Here is a 20000-nt window from a genome sequence, read left to right as displayed (position 1 = left end):
TATAGCCTGATACTGAAATCCAAAAGGACTGGCAGTTTGACGTCATTATTTGGTTTTTGCACCGTCGAGTGAGTTGTCCTTAGTGAGCTCATGGAAACAAGTTATTTCATTGGCTGAACCATTGAATACAACTCATGATTTGTTTTCTTTTGTGGCAAAAGACTGGCATTTTGACGTCATTTTTTGGTCAGTATCAGGCTGTAACTTTACGAAGGCCACGGATTCAGTCGCAGATTAAAAAAAAAACAAACCCTCGATGAGTACAGTTGCTCTTTCCATCCATATTGTTAATTGTTTCCGTTTGAGGCTGTCAAGATCTTGTTGTGACTTTAGTACGGAGGGCACTGCAGTTTTTCTTAGTTCTTCAGGGATTAATTCGGCCTCATCTGAATCTATACATTTCTGATATGTAGAGAGATCCTGGTTCAGGGTAGTTACTATTGGTGTTGGGGATCGCCCTACATATTTGTTGCCATGACGGAAATAGTCTAGCGGCTCTTCTCTTTCTTCTTAGTATTTTGTCCGTGCCCGACGTCTTTATCCGGAAGAAGGTAGAGGACGGCAGTGCGGGTCGTCGGAGTCAGACTCCGGTGTGGGTTAGCCTAAGAGAGCTTGGTAGGTAGGGAATATCACACCAAAAGGAATTCACATTAAAACATAATATGTTACCTGTGTGCCGTGTGTATCTAAGATGAAAGTGATTCTAATACGGTTTTATCTCCATCATAAAAGCTGGAAAAAAACAGTGACGCGGTATCTAGTGTAATTCCACTCATGCCACCCCCTCCCCCTAACGCCGGCCCTCTCTTTTCAAATGCTCGAATCTTATTTGATTTTTAATTGAAAGTCAAGATTATTGCCAGATATTATTATTATGGTTTAGAACTATTCGGATAAAATGGTGTGTGTGTGTGTGTGTGTGTGTGTGTTTGTGTGTTCGTGTGTTCGTTTGGGGGGGGGGGACTTAAAAGTTGAATAAAAAAGTCATTTGTAAGATTTTCTCTTAGGATTCTTTCATGTTTAAACTATTAATCATTTAACTGCCGTACTCAGGAAAAGACACGTATTTAAAAATTTGGCCGGAAAACTCGTCCTTCAAAATATATCGATCAATTTAAACGACCCCCATCTTGGCAAGAACTCTCAAACCTGGGAGGTAACGTGGCGGTATTATATACCAAGTCCCAGATTGGAGAGTTTTTTGCCAATAATATGAGGTTCATTTTTAACTCGATGTTTGAAGGACGAGTTTTCTGGCCAAATTTTTAAATACGTGTTTTTCCAGACTATGACAGCCAACTGGATTATCTTGGCTCGGCTTGCTAATGATATTTTTGATACAGCAAATATGATATTATTTAGACAGACAAAAAAAAAAAAAAAAAAAAAAAAAAAGAAAAAAAAAAGAAAGGACTCGTGAGTATTTTCCCTTAACGCCTAGCATCAATAGTTTATGCTTAAAAGTAGATTTTATGCATTGGGGTTTATTCCGACATCAAACCGTTATGAGGTAAGGTGAAACGATGTTTGCTTAGATCGAGTCGTCTGATAAATTAATGGTTAGAGTATGAACGTAGTTCTAGATGGAATACGATTCAATAGTCTAATGTCACGCCTACCGGCAACGGCGGCCATCTTGGTTCTAAACAAAGAAAATCATTCCTTTTTATTTTTCATGCTGGCTAGAACTTTTCATATGCCTTGTGATCAGAATGTGTAAAAGTCAAAACATGATCAAATGTATGTGTTTTTTTCCACCCCTCTGGATACCCTTTATGCTCGCCGGAGAAATATTCATACGGGCGTCCGCCATTGCTCCGATAGCTTAGAGCCAGTGTTGCTAAGTTACCATGCGTCATTTGGAAGGAAGTGACGTTACGACTGTTGAATCCTATTGGATAGAGATGAGAGTTTTATATATATGAGGGGGTCCCGATAGCTCAGTTGGTAGTGCACTCGCTTCACACGCAAAAGGACCGTGATCGATCTTGGGTGCAGTCGAGATTAAAAAAAAAAACTCTATATCCACTCGAAATCTCAAAGTGCTTTACAAGGGATCCCAGGCCAACAGCAACACGTAGCATGTAGGACGAAACATGACGCCTGTTAGATGATATTACAAAGAGACAACGCTGTTAACGGTCAGGTACTCATTTCACACTTGAGTACGGTGAGAGAATGTGAGTAAAGAGTAAATCTTTTTTTCAAAGACCCAACTATGCGCCGAGCGAGGTTGGCTCGAAACCAGGACCCTCCGATCCGAAAACGAGTGTCATACCACTAGACCACATAGCCGCACGATGCTTAAGATGCTATCGAGTTCGCGGGGATACCTCATACGTATCTAAGATAACACGGTCTATTCCAGATAAAGATGAGTATCTATGACTCACTCACTAGCTGTCGACACGTACTCCTCTTTCCCCCCCCCCCCCCCCCCTTTCCTACACACCTTCCCACACAGGAGGGAGAAGGGTGGAGGGGGAGGAGGATTCAGTTTTAATTTACGAATAAATAGATGGAACGAAATTGAAGTTATTCAGCTTTGTTATTATTTTTAGTCATTGTCATTGTCATCGTCGTCGTCATCATCATCAACATCATCATCATCATCATCATCATCATCATCATCATCATCATCATCATCATCATCATCATCATCATCATCATCATCATCATCATCATCATCATCATCACAAGGATCAAAGACTGTCCCATCAAAATTAAAAATTATATTAATTGAAAACCACATTCATTAATATCTCCAATATCTTACTCACAATTAGTCTACTTCTTCCTACTACCCACTACTCACCACCATTCCCACCAATAACCAAACCCCATCAATAAATACACACGTACTAACCATCATCGTTAGCACCCGTGATTAGGCCGATAATGAAATAGTCATGGAAAATACCAGGGCAGTCACAAAACATTGATTAAAACACGAAAGGTATGTACAGCGGAATCCGCTTATACTCAACACTCTTAAAGTCAACTTTTGCTTTTAAGTCAACCCCTCTTGATGGCCAGCCAAATTTTATGTTCTTTATCCGTTCTTTTCCGTCAATCGCATTATTATATGAGGCAAATTTGATTTAAAAAAAAAAATAATAACGCTGAGGCTAAAAACCCACTGGACCAATCGTCACCAAATTTTACATGTTGTTTACAATTGACATGAAGATGGTTTGGGTGTGTTATGTGATTGGTTAGATATGCTGTCGAAATATCAAATTTGTTACGTCAAATTCCGACCACCATTGAGTACAAGACGGTGCAAGTTCTACTGCATTTTATTTCATTTGATTTCCACGTTCATTTGTTGTTTATTGTTGTGCTGACGAAGGGTTTGTACCCGATACGTCCATTGTCTGTATTGTTCTCACCCGAAGCCTCTCCATTATCACTCTTTCGTTAGTATCTCCATCAGGAATCCACTATAAACGTCAGAGGCACCTAAACTTTGAGCACATGTAGTGTATATTGAATGAGAGATTATTCACCTTAACTCACTCAACCTAACGCCGACTATATCCATAGTTTGCCCGGGTTACTTTCACCCCATGCCTATTTATTACATTTTTCTGAGACAAATTATAGGCGTAGTATCAAACCTGATGTTTTTGGTTTTTACATGTTAATGATAGTTGAATAAAACTTTCTATGTGCATGCTCATTTTTAATACATTTTTTTTTTCAATTTTGAAAAGTAGCAAAAATCGCTAGGATTGAGTGAGTTAACAACACCGTTCCCACATCTCTCATAATTTGTCTTCAGTTTTTGATTCATCCTGTTTTATTGATAAAGGAGATACCCGAAACGTCCACATTATCTGTTTTTGTTGTGTATTTGTTCCCATCCGAAGCCTCTCCATTGTCGCTATTTCGTGAGTACATCTATCAGGATTCCACTGTAGGTCAGGCAGAGCCACCTCCTAAACGATGACAGCCCGCATGAAGTGAAGGAGCGATTAACCCAGAAAATAGGGTCGTGCCACTGATATTTATTTCGGTTGTAAAGTTGACAGAATGAAGTCAACAATATTACCAGCCATCTATAATATTATAGATTTACACACGTAGTCAAAATATAAAGAGAAAGGAAAAAATGTGTATGAATAAGTAATAAAATTAATAAATAAATATATAAAGAATTGAATAAATGAATGAATAGATGGATGGATGAATAAATGAATGAATGAATGAATGAACAACAAACAAACAAATTTAATAGATAAATAAATAAATCAGTAAATGATGAAAAGCGAAAAAATACACCCCCCCCAAAAAAAAAAAAAAAAATATAAAAAAAAATAATAAAAAATAAAAAAAACAACAAAAAAAAAATAGAAAACAGAGAGAAAATAAAAACAAACACAAAAAACCCAACACAAAACATTAAAAAAAAAACAACAACAAAAAGACAAACAAAAATGCTGCCCCCCTCCACCCCCCCCCCCCAAAAAAAAACCAAAAAAAAAAAAAAACCAAAAAAAAAAACCCAACCAAACAAAAAAAACAACAAAAAAAAACAAAAAAAAAACAAACGACAAACAAACAAAACACATAAAAACAAACAAAAACAGAAAGAAAAAGCATTAATACAAAAAAACTAACCCGCCAAGCCAAACATCCGAACAAACAAATGATAGATCCATCCATAAAAAGGTGATGGAAGAACTAGAACTAGAACACGATGTTTGGCTTGAGTTGTGGGTTATGTGGAGTTATTATTCATGGCCGAGTCAACGGGTACAAAAGGATGAACGGAAGATTTAATGGTGAAGGAAGCATCGGTAATTAATTACGCTATACGTGCAGGTAAAACACTCACAACATCCACCAGCCACATCAAACGTACCGACACACCAAAACTGTAACTTTTTGACGTTTATAGTCTGATTAATAATAATAATAATAATAATAATAATAATAATAATAATAATAATAATAATAATAATAATAATAATAATAATAATAATAATAATAATAATAATATATCTTTATTGTCCCCAAAAAGTGGCAATTTGTCATTTGGTTAGACATTTATAACAATACAATATTGACATAGACACTCTCACACAAGATGCACACTAGTAACATAGTAGTACCGTAAAAAAAAAAAAAAATAAATAAATAAATAAAAAAAATTGATACAATTTAGTGAGACTAATCATTAAAATGATTTTTATATCACAAACGCATAGCGTCAATAATTTAGTGAGTGCTAATCAGCCGGCTGTCTTTATAAAACAAGAGCAAAAAGCATACTGACATGTCGTTTATAAACGCATCGGCATCAATACGTAGGTAGCCTCCTACCTGACGGTAAGTTATACCTTTAAGACCGATGGATTGAAACCAAAGCTCTGCCGGAGTCTGGGAAAAAAACCATATTAAAAAATTTGGCCAGAAAACTCTTCCTTAAAAATATCATCGATTTAAACGACCCTCATCTTGGCAAAAACTATCAAATCTGGGACTTCGCGACGTTTTCCTTAAAGTCCCAGGTTTGAGAGTTTTTATTTTTTATTTTTTATTTATTTATTTATTTATTTTTTGCAAGATGAGGGCCATTTAAATCGATCGATATTTTTTAAGGGCGAGTTTTCTGGCCAACTTTTTAGATATGGGTTCTTTTTCATAGTAAAGCAGAGCTGAGCTGGTTTTCAGTTTTCACACTGAAGGTGGAGATGATTGAAACCAATGTGGAACGCGGTCTGTTCCGTCTGTAAGAAATTACCATTGTGTTTATCATTTATTCCTTCACATTTCTTTCAACACCTTTTCAGTCACAGTCCAAGAATAGGAAGAATTTGCGTTGAATAAACAATTTCAATCCGATTTAAACAAATAAGACAAAAGAGACCTGGTTATTGTTACATTAGAATGTTTAGTCACCATCCAAAATTCTAAAAATAGAACATAAAGAACTGAACAAGTGAATGAAAGGTGCCAAACAAAGCAAGGAAGAAAAATACAAGAAAGAAACCATCCCAAAAAATCAGTCGACCTCGACTGGGGATTGAACCTCATACCTTCTGATTACCGTGTAATGATAGCATGTCTGGTCGGTAATCAGAAGGTCTGAGGTTCGATCCCCAGTCGAGGTCGACTGATATTTTTGGGATAGGTTTTTTTTTTCTTGTATTTTTCTTTCTTGCTTTGTCTGGCACCTTTCATACACACTTGTTCAGTTCTTTATCTTACACCGGTGTCTGCTCCTTAATTTCGTAATTTGAAATATAACGTACGGCTATGCGGCCTTGTGGTATATGACCCTCGTCTTGGGACGGGGAGGTCCTGGGTTCGATCCCCGCTCTGAGAGGTACATAGTTGAGAGCTTGGAAAACGCCCTTTACTCTCATTTTCTCACCGTACTCCAGTGTAAAATTAGTTCCTGGCCGTTAAATGCGTTTTGTCTGTCGGAAAGAAATTGTGATATCCTCTAATAGGCGGTATGTCTCATCCTACATGTTAAGTGTTGCTGTTGGCTAGGAACGCATTGTATAGCTTTTTGAGCACATTTATTGGATATTGAATGAGAGATTATCCACTTTAACAACGCCGTTTTCACATCTCTCATTCCTCTTCAGCGTTGATTCATCGTGTTTTCTTGATAAAGGGGGAAATCCGAAACGTCCATATTATCTGTTTTCGTTTATTAACTCGAAGCGTCCAATCCAATTTCATATCGTTATTTATGAAATATTTATGGAAACCGGGAAGCGATATTCAGTCAGGATTGTTGTATTGACGTGTTTATATTATATGCAGCTCGTAGGGAAAGAATGTGCAGTTAGTTAACTACCGTACTCTTGAAAGACACTTATTTTAAAATTTGGTCAGAAAACTCGTCCTTCAAATATCGATCGATTTAAATGACCCTCGTCTTGGCAAAAAAACCCTCTCAAACTTATGGCTAAAGGAAGACTTCTCGAAGTCCCAGGTTTGAGTTTTTTACGAGAGACGAGAGTCAATGATGGATATTTGAAGGACGAGTTTTCTGGCCAAATTTTTCAAATACGTGTTTTTCCAGAGAACGACAGTTAGCTGGTTAGTTTGATAATTGATAGGTATACAATATCCCTATCGTCGTATGATTACATATCTCACCCTTGGCTGTTTTCCTCAATCCAACCACGTATTAAAGATTCAATCGGTTTTCACACCTCTTAGCTAATTTGTTTTCCATTTGGAATGATTGTTATCGTGTGTTGTTGTTGTTATCTCTCAACGTTCAAGGCGAGATTTTATGTGTGACGTTGCAATCATCTATCTATCTATCACTTGTATAACCCCCCCCCTTTTTTTTTCCCCTTCTTTTTTCTTTTCTGCGGCTATGTGGTCTTATGGTATGATACTTGCTTTCGGATCGGATCAGGAAGGTTCTGGGTTCGAGCCTCGCTTGGCGCATAGTTGGGAGTCCTTGGAAAAGGCCTCTTTACTCACATTCTCTCAGCGTACTCAGGTGTAAAATGAGTACCTGGCTGTTAAATAGCGTTCTCTCTGTCGGAAAAAAATAATTGCAATTTCGTCTAACAGACGTCATGTCCCGTTCTAAATGTTACGTGTTGCTGTTGGGCAGGGACCCCCTGTAAAACAATTTGAGCACGTTTAGTGGATATTGCGCTATATAAAAGCTCAAGTTTCTTTTTCATCTTTCTTTCTTTCTTCTTTCATTCATTCCTTTATTCATTCTTTTATTTTCTTTCTTTTTTCCCCTTTTTTCTTCTCTTTTCTTTCTTTCTTTCTTTCTTTTTATTTCTCTTTTCTTTCTTTTCTTTTTATTTCTCTTTTCTTTTCTTTTTTTTTCTTACTTTTTTATGTCTCTTTTCTTTCTTTCTTTCTTTTTATTTCACTTTTCTTTCTTTTCTTTTTGTTTCTCTTTTCTTTTTTTTCTTTTTATTTCTCTTTTATTTCTTTTCTTTTCTTTTTTTTCTTACTTTTTTATGTGTCTTTTATTTCTTTCATTCTTTCTTTTTTTTAAAAAAAATGTTTGGTGTGTGTGTGGAAATCATCAGCCCCTCCGTTTTACCACAAATTATGACAGCCCTGTTGAGGCGACATATAATCATGACGCAATTGATGTCGTCATCATTCTCGACGTTGACACCGATCCGTCGTGCCACCTCCATCACAATGAACATCACCACGAACATCACCACCACCACCATCACAATGAACATCACCACGAACATCACCATCACCACCACCACCACCATCACAATGAACATCACCACGAACATCACCATCACCACCACCACCACCACCATCACCATGAACATCACCATCACCACGAACATCACCATCACCACCACCACCACCATCACCATGAACATCACCACGAACATCACCATCACCACTACCACCACCACCATCACAATGAACATCACCACGAACATCACCATCACCACCACCACCACCACCACCATCACAATGAACATCACCACGAACATCACCATCACCACCACCACCACCACCATCACAATGAACATCACCACGAACATCACCATCACCACCACCACCACCATCACAATGAACATCACCACGAACATCACCATCACCACCACCACCACCACCACAATGAACATCACCACGAACATCACCATCACCACCACCACCATCACCATGAACATCATGACCATCACCACCACCACCACCACCACTACCGTCGTTGGCGCGACCACAGCAATCATCATCATCATCATTATCATCATCACCACCACCACCATGAACATCACCATCACCACCACCACCACCATCACAATGAACATCACCACGAACATCACCATAACCACCACCACCACCACCACCACCACCACCACCACCACCACCATGAACATCATGACCATCACCACCACCACCACCACCACCATCACTACCGTCGTTGGCGCCACCACAGCAATCATCATCATCATCATCATCATCATCATCATCATCATCATCATCATCATCATCATCATCATCATCATCATCATCATCATCATCATCATAATCATCATCATCATCATCATCATCATCATTATCATCACAATCACCATCCACATCACCACCAACACCACCACCACCACCATCACCATCACCACCGTCGTCGGCGCCACCACAGCAAACATCATCATCATCGTCATCACAATCACATCACCACCACCACCACCACCACCACCACCACCACCACCACCACCACCACCACCACCATCATCATCATCATCATCATCATCATCATCATCATCATCATCATCATCATCATCATCATCATCATCATCATCATCATCATCATCGTCGTCGTCGTCGTCGTCGTCTTTGTCGCCAATTATCGTCATAATAATAACACATGGTCTTTGTTTAGCTTTTCCATTATCAGATCATGCTCTTTGCGTTTAGATAATCATCATCATCATCATCATCATCATCATCATCATCATCATCATCATCATCATCATCATCATCATCATCATCATCATCACAATCACCATCACCACCACCACCATCACCATCATCACCACCACCACCATCATCACCACCACCACCACCATCACCACCTCCACCATCGTCATCATCACCATCACCACCACCTCCACCATCACCATCACCATCAACCATCTCTATTCCAGAGTGGATGTTACAGTGTGGATGGTGTTGACGAGAAACACGAGTTTACCAGATTAAAACAGTCTATGGAGATGGTCGGATTCTCACCAGAGACCCAGCTCAAGTAAGTACACAAATCTTCTAATTGGATTCAGTAGTCTGATGTCATGTCCGCCCAGCAACGACCAGCGTGGTTCTGAACAACGAAACTCATTACTTTTTATTCTTCATGCTGGCTAGAACTTTTCATGTCTTGTGATCTGAATGTGTAAAAGTCAAAACATGATCAAATTTTGTTGTCTTTTTTTCTTCCTTTGGATACGCTTTTATGCTCGCCGGAGAAATATTTCATACGGGCGTCCGTCATTGTTCCGATAGTTTAGAGCCAGTGTTACTAAGTTACCATGTGTCATTAGGAAGGAAGTGACGTTACGAGTATTCCACCAAGTCCTTATATATAGAATGAAGTTGACGTCACTCAGGTATTTGTTATTGTTTTTTATGTTTTTTTTTTTATCCGCGTTTATGAGTAATTCTCACTAAACTGTATGAACCAGACTATAAACGTTTAAGGTTACACAGTTTTGTGTGTTGGTCGGTTATATTTCCGGATGGCAATATTGTGAGCTTCTTAGCCAAGCGCATACTATCTATACTAAACTTGTAAATCAGTGCTAATGCTTTTTGGTTCAGAATACTGCCGTGGTTATTTTTAAAACACAGTATATGCAATGTAAACCAAATAGCACATACTGTGTTATTTAATATTAGGGCAGAATAGGCTTCAACAGTCGTGGCGTCTTTTCCCTCGTAATGACGCGTAGTAACTTAGCAACTGGTTCTAAACTTCGGAACAATGGCGGACGCCCTTATGACATACTTCTCTGACGAGCATAAAAGTGTATCTAGAGGAGAAAAACATTATAAATCTGGTCATCTTTTGATTTTTATACATTCTGATCACATGACTTGTGAAAAAGTTCTTGCCAGTATGAAGAATTAAAAAGTACCGATTTTCTTTGTTTAGAACCAAGCTGCTGGTTGCTGAAAGGACGTGACATCAGACTATTTTTTTAAATTTCAGATAGTGATTTTTTTTTTTAATGGATACTATGAGCTATGTGTTCTTGTGCTGTGACACTCGCCCTAGGATCGGAAGGTCTGGGTTCGAATACCGATCTGAGCCGCGCATAGTTGAGTCCTCGTAAAAGGCTCTTTACTCACTTTCTCTCACCGTAGTCAGGTGTAAAATGAGTACATGGACTTAAGCATCACTGTTTCCGTTGAAATTTTTTGTTTGTTTGTAATATTGCCTAACAGGCGTTATGTCTCGTCCTACATGTTAAGTGTAGCTGTTGGCTTGGGACTCCATATAAAGCTCTTTGAGCACTTTTGTGGATATTGCTATTTCTAAATGCTCTATTTGTTAAAATGAAATGGTTTTGGTGTACAATAATCAGTTAAGGGTGATAACAGACAATAGCAATGAAAAAAAAACAAACAACAAAACCCCCCAAAAAAAACCAAAATAAAACAAAAAACAAAGCAAACAGATAAGAAAAACAAAACAAAACAAAAGTTAATAAATAAAATCAACATTAAACCACGTCACGTCAGCTTTCTCAATAACAAATTCGGTTAATTCTTGATATCTTCAGAATTTCATGTTATGGCCGTGAACGGGATTCGTTTAATTAGGTAATAATATTTTTACTAACGTCAGAGGGAATACTGGGCCAACCAAACAGAACTGATCTCATCTCCACCGTTTAAATCTTTTTTTTATATTTTTATTTTTTCACAAGAAAAGATGGTTTAGATGTAGGATTATAACAAGATAATAATGAATTGATCACACTTCCTTCCACCTGTAATAGCAGTTGTAAATTGGATTTATATTAATGTCCAATGTTATGACGTACTTTGGAAAAACACGGATTTTTAAAATTTTGGCCAGAAAACTCGTCCTTCACACGTCGATCGATTTTCATGATCTTCGCCTTGAAAAAAAAAAAAAAGGGGAAAAAAAAAGGGGGGAAAAAACAGAGAGAAAAAAAAAAAAAAAACAACAAAAAAACAAAACAAACAAAAAGACAAAAAAAATAATAATAAAAAATTTAAAAACCCAACAAACTCTCAAAGCGCTTTACAAGGGGTCCCTGACCAACAGCAACGCGTAACATGTAAAACGAGACATGACGCCTGTTAGGCGATATTACATTTTATTTTTTTTGGGGGGGGGGGGGGGGGCAGAGACGACGCTGATAACCGCCAGGTACTTACTCATTTTACACCTGAGTACGGTGAGAGAATATGAGTAAAGAGCCTTTTCCAAGGACTCAAATAATATGCGCCGAGCGAGGCTCGAACCCAGGACCTTCCGATCCGACCCGACCACTTTCCGCACCTTTTTTTATTTTTCATGTTTCAGTTAAAACAGGTAATTGGCGTAGAGAAGTGGATTACATTGATATGTATTATGTATTTGAGATGATACAGATGTTCAAGCTGAAATTACCTTGGAAGTTGGCACGGGCTTCGCTATTTAAATCAGTAAAATGCCGTCCTCTGGGGAAAAAAAACAAAACAAACCCAGCTCGTATTTAAAAATTTGACTAGAAAACTCGTCCTTCAAATATCGATCGATTTAAATGACCCTCATATTGCCAAAAAAAAAAAAAAATTAATCAGAGGAAGAAAAAACAACAACTCTCAAACCTGGGACTTCGCGAAGTCTCTCACGAAGGCCCAGGTTTGAAAGTCTTTTTTTTCCTGTCAAGACGAGGGTCATTTAAATCGATCGATTAATTTTGTTGCGGGAGGAATTTTCTGTCCAGGTACTCATTTTACACATGAGTACGTTGAGGGACTGTGAGTAAAGAACCTTTTCCAAGGACTCAACTATGCGCTGAGCGAGGCTCGTAGAGAAGTGGATTGGATTGACATGTATTATGTATTTGAGATGATACAGATGTTCAAGCTGAAATTACCTTGGAAGTTGGCACGGGTCTCGCTACTTAAACCAGCTCTCCGGGGAAAAAACCAACAAAACTCGTATGTAAAAATTTGACCACAAAACTCATCCTTCAAATATATATATATATATATATATATATATATATATATATATATATATATATATATATATATATATATATATATATATATATCGATTTAAATGACCTTCATCTTGGCAAAAAACTCTCAAACCTGGGGATTTATTTAAAGGCTTCGGCGAAGTCCCAGGTTTGAGAAGCTTTTTTGTTATTTTTTGGGGTTTTTTTTTTTTTTTTTTTTTTTTTTGCCAAGATGAGAGTCATTTAAAACGATCGATATATATGAAGGACGATTTTTCTGGCCAAATTTTAAAACACGTGTTTTTCTAGAGAACTGCAATTATTTTGGTTATACTATTACAGAGATTGTTGATGATGGCGCTGATGATTCAATGCCGAGTCTATTTACCTGACACTCTGTAAACATTCTCCCTGGCATCATTTATCTATCCAATCTCTCTCTCTCTCTCTCTCTCTCTATCTCTCTCTCTCCCGCTGTCTCTCTCTCCTCTCCCTCTCTCTCCTCTCTCTCTCTCTCCTGTCTCTCTCTCTCTCTCTATATATATATATATATATATATATCCTGTCTCTCTCTCTCTCTGTGTCTCTCTATCTCTCTCTCTGTCTCTCTCTCTATCTCTCTCTCTCTGTCTCTCTCTCTATCTCTCTCTCCCGCTGTCTCTCTCTCCTGTCTCCCTCTCTCTTTCTCTCTCTCTCTGTCTCTCTCGCTGTCTCTCTCCTGTCTCCCTCTCTCTTTCTCTCTCTCTCTCTATCTCTCTCTGTCTCTCTCTCCCGCTGTCTCTCTCTCTCCTGTCTCCCTCTCTCTCTCTCTCTATCTTTCTCTGTCTCTCTCTCTCCCGCTGTCTCTCTCTCCTGTCTCCCTCTCTCTTTCTCTCTCCCTCCCGCTGTCTCTCTCTCGTCTCCCTCTCTCTTTCTCTGTCTCTCTCCTCTCTCTGTCTCTCTCTCTCCCCTCTCTCTCTCTGTCTCTCCCCTCTCTCTCTCTATCTATCTCTCTCTATCTGTCTGTCTCTCTCCTCTCTCTCTCTGTCTCCCTCTCCTCTCTCTCTGTGTCTCTCTCTCCTCTCTCTCTCTCTCTCTTTCTCTCTCTCTCTCTCTATATATATATATATATATATATATATATATATATAATCTATCTCTCTGTCTCCCTCTCTCCTCTCTCTCTGTCTCTCTCTCTCCCCCTCTCTCTCTCTCTCTCTCTCTCTCTCTATATATATATATATATATATATATAATCTATCTCTCTGTCTCCCTCTCTCCTCTCTCTCTGTCTCTCTCTCTCTCCCCCCTCTCTCTCTCTCTCTCTCTCTCTCTCTCTCTCTCTCTATATATATATATATATATATATATATATATATATATATATATATATATATATATATATATCCCCCTACCCCACCATTTATCTTGTAATAAATAATAATCTTAACATTTACTTGGTCTTAGCCACGTAAACAAGCGGCTAAGGTTAAATGTAATTAATCCTCGCTAAGCGTGCTAATGCCACAAAATAGAATTAAAGATTCTGGATTGAGTTATCATCTATTGCTTTATGGTTTGTGTGTGGGGGTCACGATAGCTCAGTGGGTAGAGCACTCGATTCACACGCAAAGGAACCAAGATCGAGCCCCTGGTGCAGTCAAGATTTATTTTTCTTCTGACCTACCCCCCCCCCCTCCCCCCCCCCCCCTCTCCATGCCCTGGTCACCCAGCAGTGAATAGACAGCAGGCTCTGTCAGATCTGGCAGAAAGTAATTTGAGATAACATAGCGTCCTATGAAAAGGGTAGCAACCAATTTGCTATCGTCCGTTTCAGGCTATTGAAACCGGGATAAATTCCGGCTCCATAGGCCCAAAGGACTGTTTTAAATTATATGTTTTTTTAATACTTTGTGTTTTTCTTTTTTTCTTTCTCTTTTTTTTTCCCCACAGAATTTTCAGTGTGTTGTCAGCGGTACTGCTTCTGGGCAACATTGAATTTAAAAAGGTAACAAACAAACAAACAAACAAACAGTAGAAATCGATACCAGCTCTCTTTAAAGGGAACAATAATACAGTACCGCGTACGATACTGTTGTCATGCAAATACACTGTACGTATTATTACGATTTATAGTGAATCATGAATATTCATACAATTTCTCTCTCTCTCTCTCTCTCTCTCTCTCTCTCTCTTTCTCTCTCTCTCTCTCTCTCTCTCTCTCTCTCTCTCTCTCTCTCATTCTTTCATTATTATTTTCTTTCTTTCTTTCTTTTTTTCTTACTTTCTTTTTCTTTCTTTCTTTCTTTCTTTCTTTCTTTCTTTCTTTCTTTCTTTCTTTCTTTCTTTCTTTCTTTCTTTTTATCTTTCTTTCTTTTTCTTTCTTCCTTTCTTTCTTTTTTTTCTTTCTTTCTTTTTTTCTTTCTTTCTTTTTTTTTCTTTCTTTCTTCTCTCTTGCTTTTTTTTTCCCTTCCATTTTGTGATGGATTCCTCACCCCCTGTCCAATGTTCTTGGTATTCCCAGAAAGGAGATCAGCACCATGATGAGTCAGTGTGCATCAAGAATGAGGAAACTGTGCGGACTATTTGCTCTCTTCTCAAGGTAAGCTTTGCTTTTGGAAAACAACACCCTTGAGCTTTTATATATAGCGCAATGTCTACTAAGTGTTCTTGGGTCAGAATAGTGAATGGAGCAGGCACTTATGTTGATAATAACTCTCTGTCTTCTCTCTCTATCTCTCTCTCTCTCTCTCTTTCTCTCTCTCACTATCTCTCTCTCTTTCTCTATCTCTCTCTCACTCTACCTCTCTACTCTCTGGCATCTCATTCTACCTCTCTCTCTACCTCTCTCTCTCTTTCTCTCTCTATCTCTCTCTATCTCTCTCTCTCTCTCTATCTCTCTCTCTCACTCTACCTCTCTACTCTCTGGCATCTCTCTCTACCTCTCTCTCTACCTCTCTCTTTCTTCCCCCCCCCCCCCATCTCTCTTCAACTTTATGTATCTGTCTGTTTGTCTGACTGTCTGCCAGTCTCTCGGTTTAAACTGTTTCAACAAGGATTAGAAGAGAGTATATTAATCATTCTTTCTCCATAAAGGAAGGGGGCCGCGTGAGCGGTCCGGTCTTTGCTTTCTACTTGAAAGGCACTGAGTTCTGGGAAAATGTATTACTATGTATTTTTATGTGTTATAACCTATGTCGGTCAAAGGCTTCTATTAGCCTGACTACATTATCTATGAAACATTTTTTAAATGCTGACAATAAATAAATATTTGAATTGAATTGAATTGAAAAGTTCAATCACCCGCCTCTGCGCTGTGTGGCCTTGAGCAAGTCACCTCGCCCTAGCTCAATTTGCGGCGCTGCCTGCGGCTGATGCCTGAGTTATTCCAGTCTTCCCTTGGATTAGACCCTAGAGACAAATTTCCTCTGTGGGATGAATACAGGGAATTTTATTTATAAATATATATATTGTTTTATAATAAATAGAAATAAAATTGAGATTTATATAGGGCAATATCCACTAAATGTGCTCAAAGCGCTTTACAAGGGGTCCCTGGTCAACAGCAACATTTAACATGTAGGACGGGACATGACGCCTGTTAGGCGATATTACAATTTTTCGGTCAAAGACAACGCTGTTAACGGCCAGGTACTCATTTTACACCTGAGTACGCTGAGAGAATGTGAGTAAAGAGCCTTTTCCAAGGACTCAACTATGCGCCGAGCACGAGGCTCGAACCCAGGACCTTCCAATCAGAAAGCGAGTGTCATACCACTAGACCACATAGCCGCACATAGTTTTAATGATACAAATCATATGAATGATTTGTTTTGTTGGATTTGTCTCCAGGTGAAGGACAAACATGGAATGGAATCTTTAACACAGAAGAGGACAACAGCTGGGGATGAAACGTTTGTTATCACCTACAAAATGGAGGATGTAAGTAGGACTAGTCATGAAATGGAAATTGTGTGCGTGTATGTATGTGTGTGTGTGTATGCATGTGTGTGTGTGTGGGTGTGAGAGAGAGAGAGAGAGAGAGAGAGAGAGAGAGAGAGAGAGAGAGAGAGAGAGAGAGAGAGAGAGAGAGGGGGGGGGGCGAATCTTTTACACAGAAGAGGACAACAGCTGGGGATGAAACGTTTGTTATCACCTACAAAATGGAGGATGTAAGTAGGACTAGATTGGTGTAATAGAATGGAAATTGTGTTGATAAGAATAGAAAAGAAGTGAATGTGGCATCTTGTTAACAATACAAAAATATAAGAGATAGAGAGATAGAGAGATAGAGAGAGAGAGAGAGAGAGAGAGAGAGAGAGAGAGAGAGAGAGAGAGAGAGAGAGAGAGAGAGAGAGAGAGAGAGAGAGAGAGAGAGATACCACTAGACCACATAGCCGCACATGTTGTCATTAATCTTTTCTTTTTATTTGTTTGTCCATGGTTTCAGGCCATAGCTACCCGCGACGCCATGGCAAAATGTATATACGGTGCTTTGTTTGACTGGATTGTGCTGAAGGTGAACCAAGCCTTGCTGGCAAAGAAGCACGACTCGGATCACGAAGGCAATTCCATTGGCGTGCTGGACATCTTTGGCTTTGAGGATTTCGGACGCAACAGTTTTGAACAGTTCTGTATCAACTATGCCAATGAACATTTGCAATATTACTTCAACCAGCATATATTCAAGTTTGAACAGGTTGGTACTTTCAGAAGTCATCATCGTTATCATTATCATTGTCATCATCATCATCATCATCATCATCATCATCATCATCACCCAGTCATAATCGTCACTGCCTTCTTCTTCTTCTTCTTCTTCTTCTTCTTCTTCTTCTTCTTCTTCTTCTTCTTCTTCTTCTTCTTCTTCTTCTTCTTCTCCTCCTCCTCCTCCTCCTCCTCCTCCTCCTCCTCCTCCTCCTCCTCCTCCTCCTCCTCCTCCTCCTCCTCCTCCTCCTCCTCCTCCTCCTCCTCCTCCTCTTCTTCTTCTTCTTCTTCTTCTTCTTCTTCTTCTTCTTCTTCTTCTTCTTCTTCTTCTTCTTCTTCTTCTTCTTCTTCTTCTTCTTCTTCTTCTTCTTCTTCTTCTTCTTCTTCTTCTTTGTCTTCATCATCATCATTACCACTACCACCACAATCACCACCAACACCATCATCATCACCATCATCATCATCACCATCATCACCATCATCATCATCATCATCATCATCATCATCATCATCATCATCATCATCATCTAACAATACCACAGCATGTTTCAACTATGATAAGCAATAGTCATTCTGGTAACTGGTAATATAATTGCAATCAACTCTTCCCCCTTTTCCCAGGAGGAATACAGGCGTGAAGGCATCCAATGGAAGAACATCGAATTCATCGACAACACTGGCAGTCTGGAGCTCTTCTCCAAGAGGCCCAGTGGTCTGTTTTACTTACTGGATGAGGAGTGCAGGTGAGGAGAATATTACTGACAGGGATGCCAAAGTTTATGTTTTCCAGATAAAAAAACTGAACAGGTGTGTATGAAACAGTGCCAGACGAAGCAAGAAAGAAAAATACATGAAAAAAAAAAACATCCCAAAAAATCAGTCGACCTCGACTGGGGACGAACCTCAGACCTCCTGGTTGTGTTACTAGTACACGACAGAGGCTCCCGGTTTGGGATGGTTTTTTTATCTTGTAATTTTCATTCTTGCTTTGTCTGGCACCTTTCATACACAATTGTTCAGTTCTTTATCTTACACCGGTGCCTGCTCCTTAATTTCTTAATTTGATATTTCATATGTTTTTCCAGCTTTTTTGTCTCTCCAAACTTCAGTTCACACCTCAGCAGCTTCTCCTGTCTTTAAGAAGAAGGCCACTCAATGAAGGTCCTTCTTCTCAAGACAGAAACAATATTGTTTGATTTGATTAGGAAAAGCGAGTGGGGCAGACACTTATGTTGATAATAACAAGAAATGAAATGAGCAGAAAAGTGCCAGAAGACAACAGATAATAAAACTTAGCAGCGATGGGGGCTCGAACCCACGCCTCTAAGCCATCCACCACTCCATAAACAGTGGTATCAAGCATCGTGTCTATCTTGACCTGTTCTCTCGACTTCTTGAAGTCATGGGTTCAACACACTCATACACCGCGAAGTTTGTTAGGCAGCATTTAAACTTAATAGCCATAATCTCAACACTAACATATAACATAGAAACGATTGAGACATTGAGTAAGCTCTGATATCGGGGGTGAATATTGAATCAGAAAAGTGAGTGGAGCAGGCACTTATGTTGGTTATAACAAGAAATGACGTGAGTAGAAAAGTGCCAGAAGACAACAGAGAATAAAAAAAAAACCCTCTAGATCTGTTCTCAGCTTTGTATGGACCAGTTGATCTAAAAATAGCCTCGTCATTGCCGTATCTGTTTTGACAACTCTTAGGAAATCATCTAATATTACCGTTCTATCATTTCCCAGTTTTCCTGCGGCCACTAATGAAACATTGCTCAACAAATTCACTCACCACCACAAGAACAACAATCATTATGATGTACCTCAATTGAGGGAAGGCGCCTTCAGCATCTCTCATTACGCTGGAAAAGTCAAATACTTTATCAAGGTGGGTCTTTTTGTTTGTTTTGTTTCCAAATAAGTTTGATTATAAAATATTGGTTTGAAAATAAAAAAAGGTATTTGAGTCTGTGACAAACTGTCGTTTTTGTGACGTTTGTATTTGAGTCTGTGACAAACTGTCGTTTTTGTGATGTTTGTATTTGAGTCTGTGACAAACTGTTATTTTTGTGACATTTGTATTTGAGTCTGTGACAAACTGTCGTTTTTGTGACGTTTGTCTTTGAGTCTGTGACAAACTGTCGTTTTTGTGACGTTTGTATTTGAGTCTGTGACAAACTGTCGTTTTTGTGACGTTTGTATTTGAGTCTGTGACAAACTGTCGTTTTTGTGACGTTTGTATTTGAGTCTGTGACAAATTGTCGTTTTTGTGACGTTTGTCTTTGAGTCTGTGACAAACTGTCGTTTTTGTGACGTTCGTCCCCATAAATACTCAAATACCAAGTTACTGGGAGCGCAAAGGAAAAAATTTGCTTCCATCGTAATGAAAAATAAGTCCAACCTGAGGATCTAGCATCTACATTATAGTAGTTATAGCTTTTTAAAGTGTTGAAAAAGGGTTGGCAGAGCTGAAACTCTGTACGCACATACTTTAACCGTTGAGAATCTATTTATTCTATATTCTATTGGAGCTACATCGCTAGTTTTTGGTTTATTTTACGTTATTCAATTGATTAAAAAAAAAACTGATGAAAACAAATTTTTCCTTTATTTTTTCCAAGTGATTTAGT

The 20000-nt window shown here is 38.7% G+C and overlaps 1 protein-coding gene across 12 annotated transcripts in view; it reads left to right on the top strand.

Moving 5' to 3' along the window:
• The window catches only part of LOC144964457 (unconventional myosin-IXb-like), a 150690-nt gene that overhangs the window by 63469 nt on the left and 67221 nt on the right, over window positions 1-20000 (top strand). For all 12 annotated transcript variants that reach the window (XM_078898745.1, XM_078898743.1, XM_078898742.1 and 9 more), the window contains exons 7-13: window positions 9621-9721; window positions 14607-14661; window positions 15178-15255; window positions 16506-16595; window positions 17104-17352; window positions 17982-18103; window positions 19117-19258. In XM_078898745.1, the coding sequence (XP_078754871.1) occupies window positions 9621-9721; window positions 14607-14661; window positions 15178-15255; window positions 16506-16595; window positions 17104-17352; window positions 17982-18103; window positions 19117-19258 (837 nt within the window). The remainder of the gene's footprint in view (window positions 1-9620; window positions 9722-14606; window positions 14662-15177; window positions 15256-16505; window positions 16596-17103; window positions 17353-17981; window positions 18104-19116; window positions 19259-20000) is intronic.

This window comes from Berghia stephanieae, chromosome 2, assembly GCF_034508935.2.
Source record: "Berghia stephanieae isolate SIO BIC M18660-M18661 chromosome 2, UCSD_Bste_1.3, whole genome shotgun sequence".
In the NCBI taxonomy this organism is placed as follows: domain Eukaryota; kingdom Metazoa; phylum Mollusca; class Gastropoda; order Nudibranchia; family Aeolidiidae; genus Berghia; species Berghia stephanieae.
The sequence above is the reverse complement of the archived record's forward strand: the minus strand, read 5'-3'. Positions and strand labels throughout refer to the sequence as shown.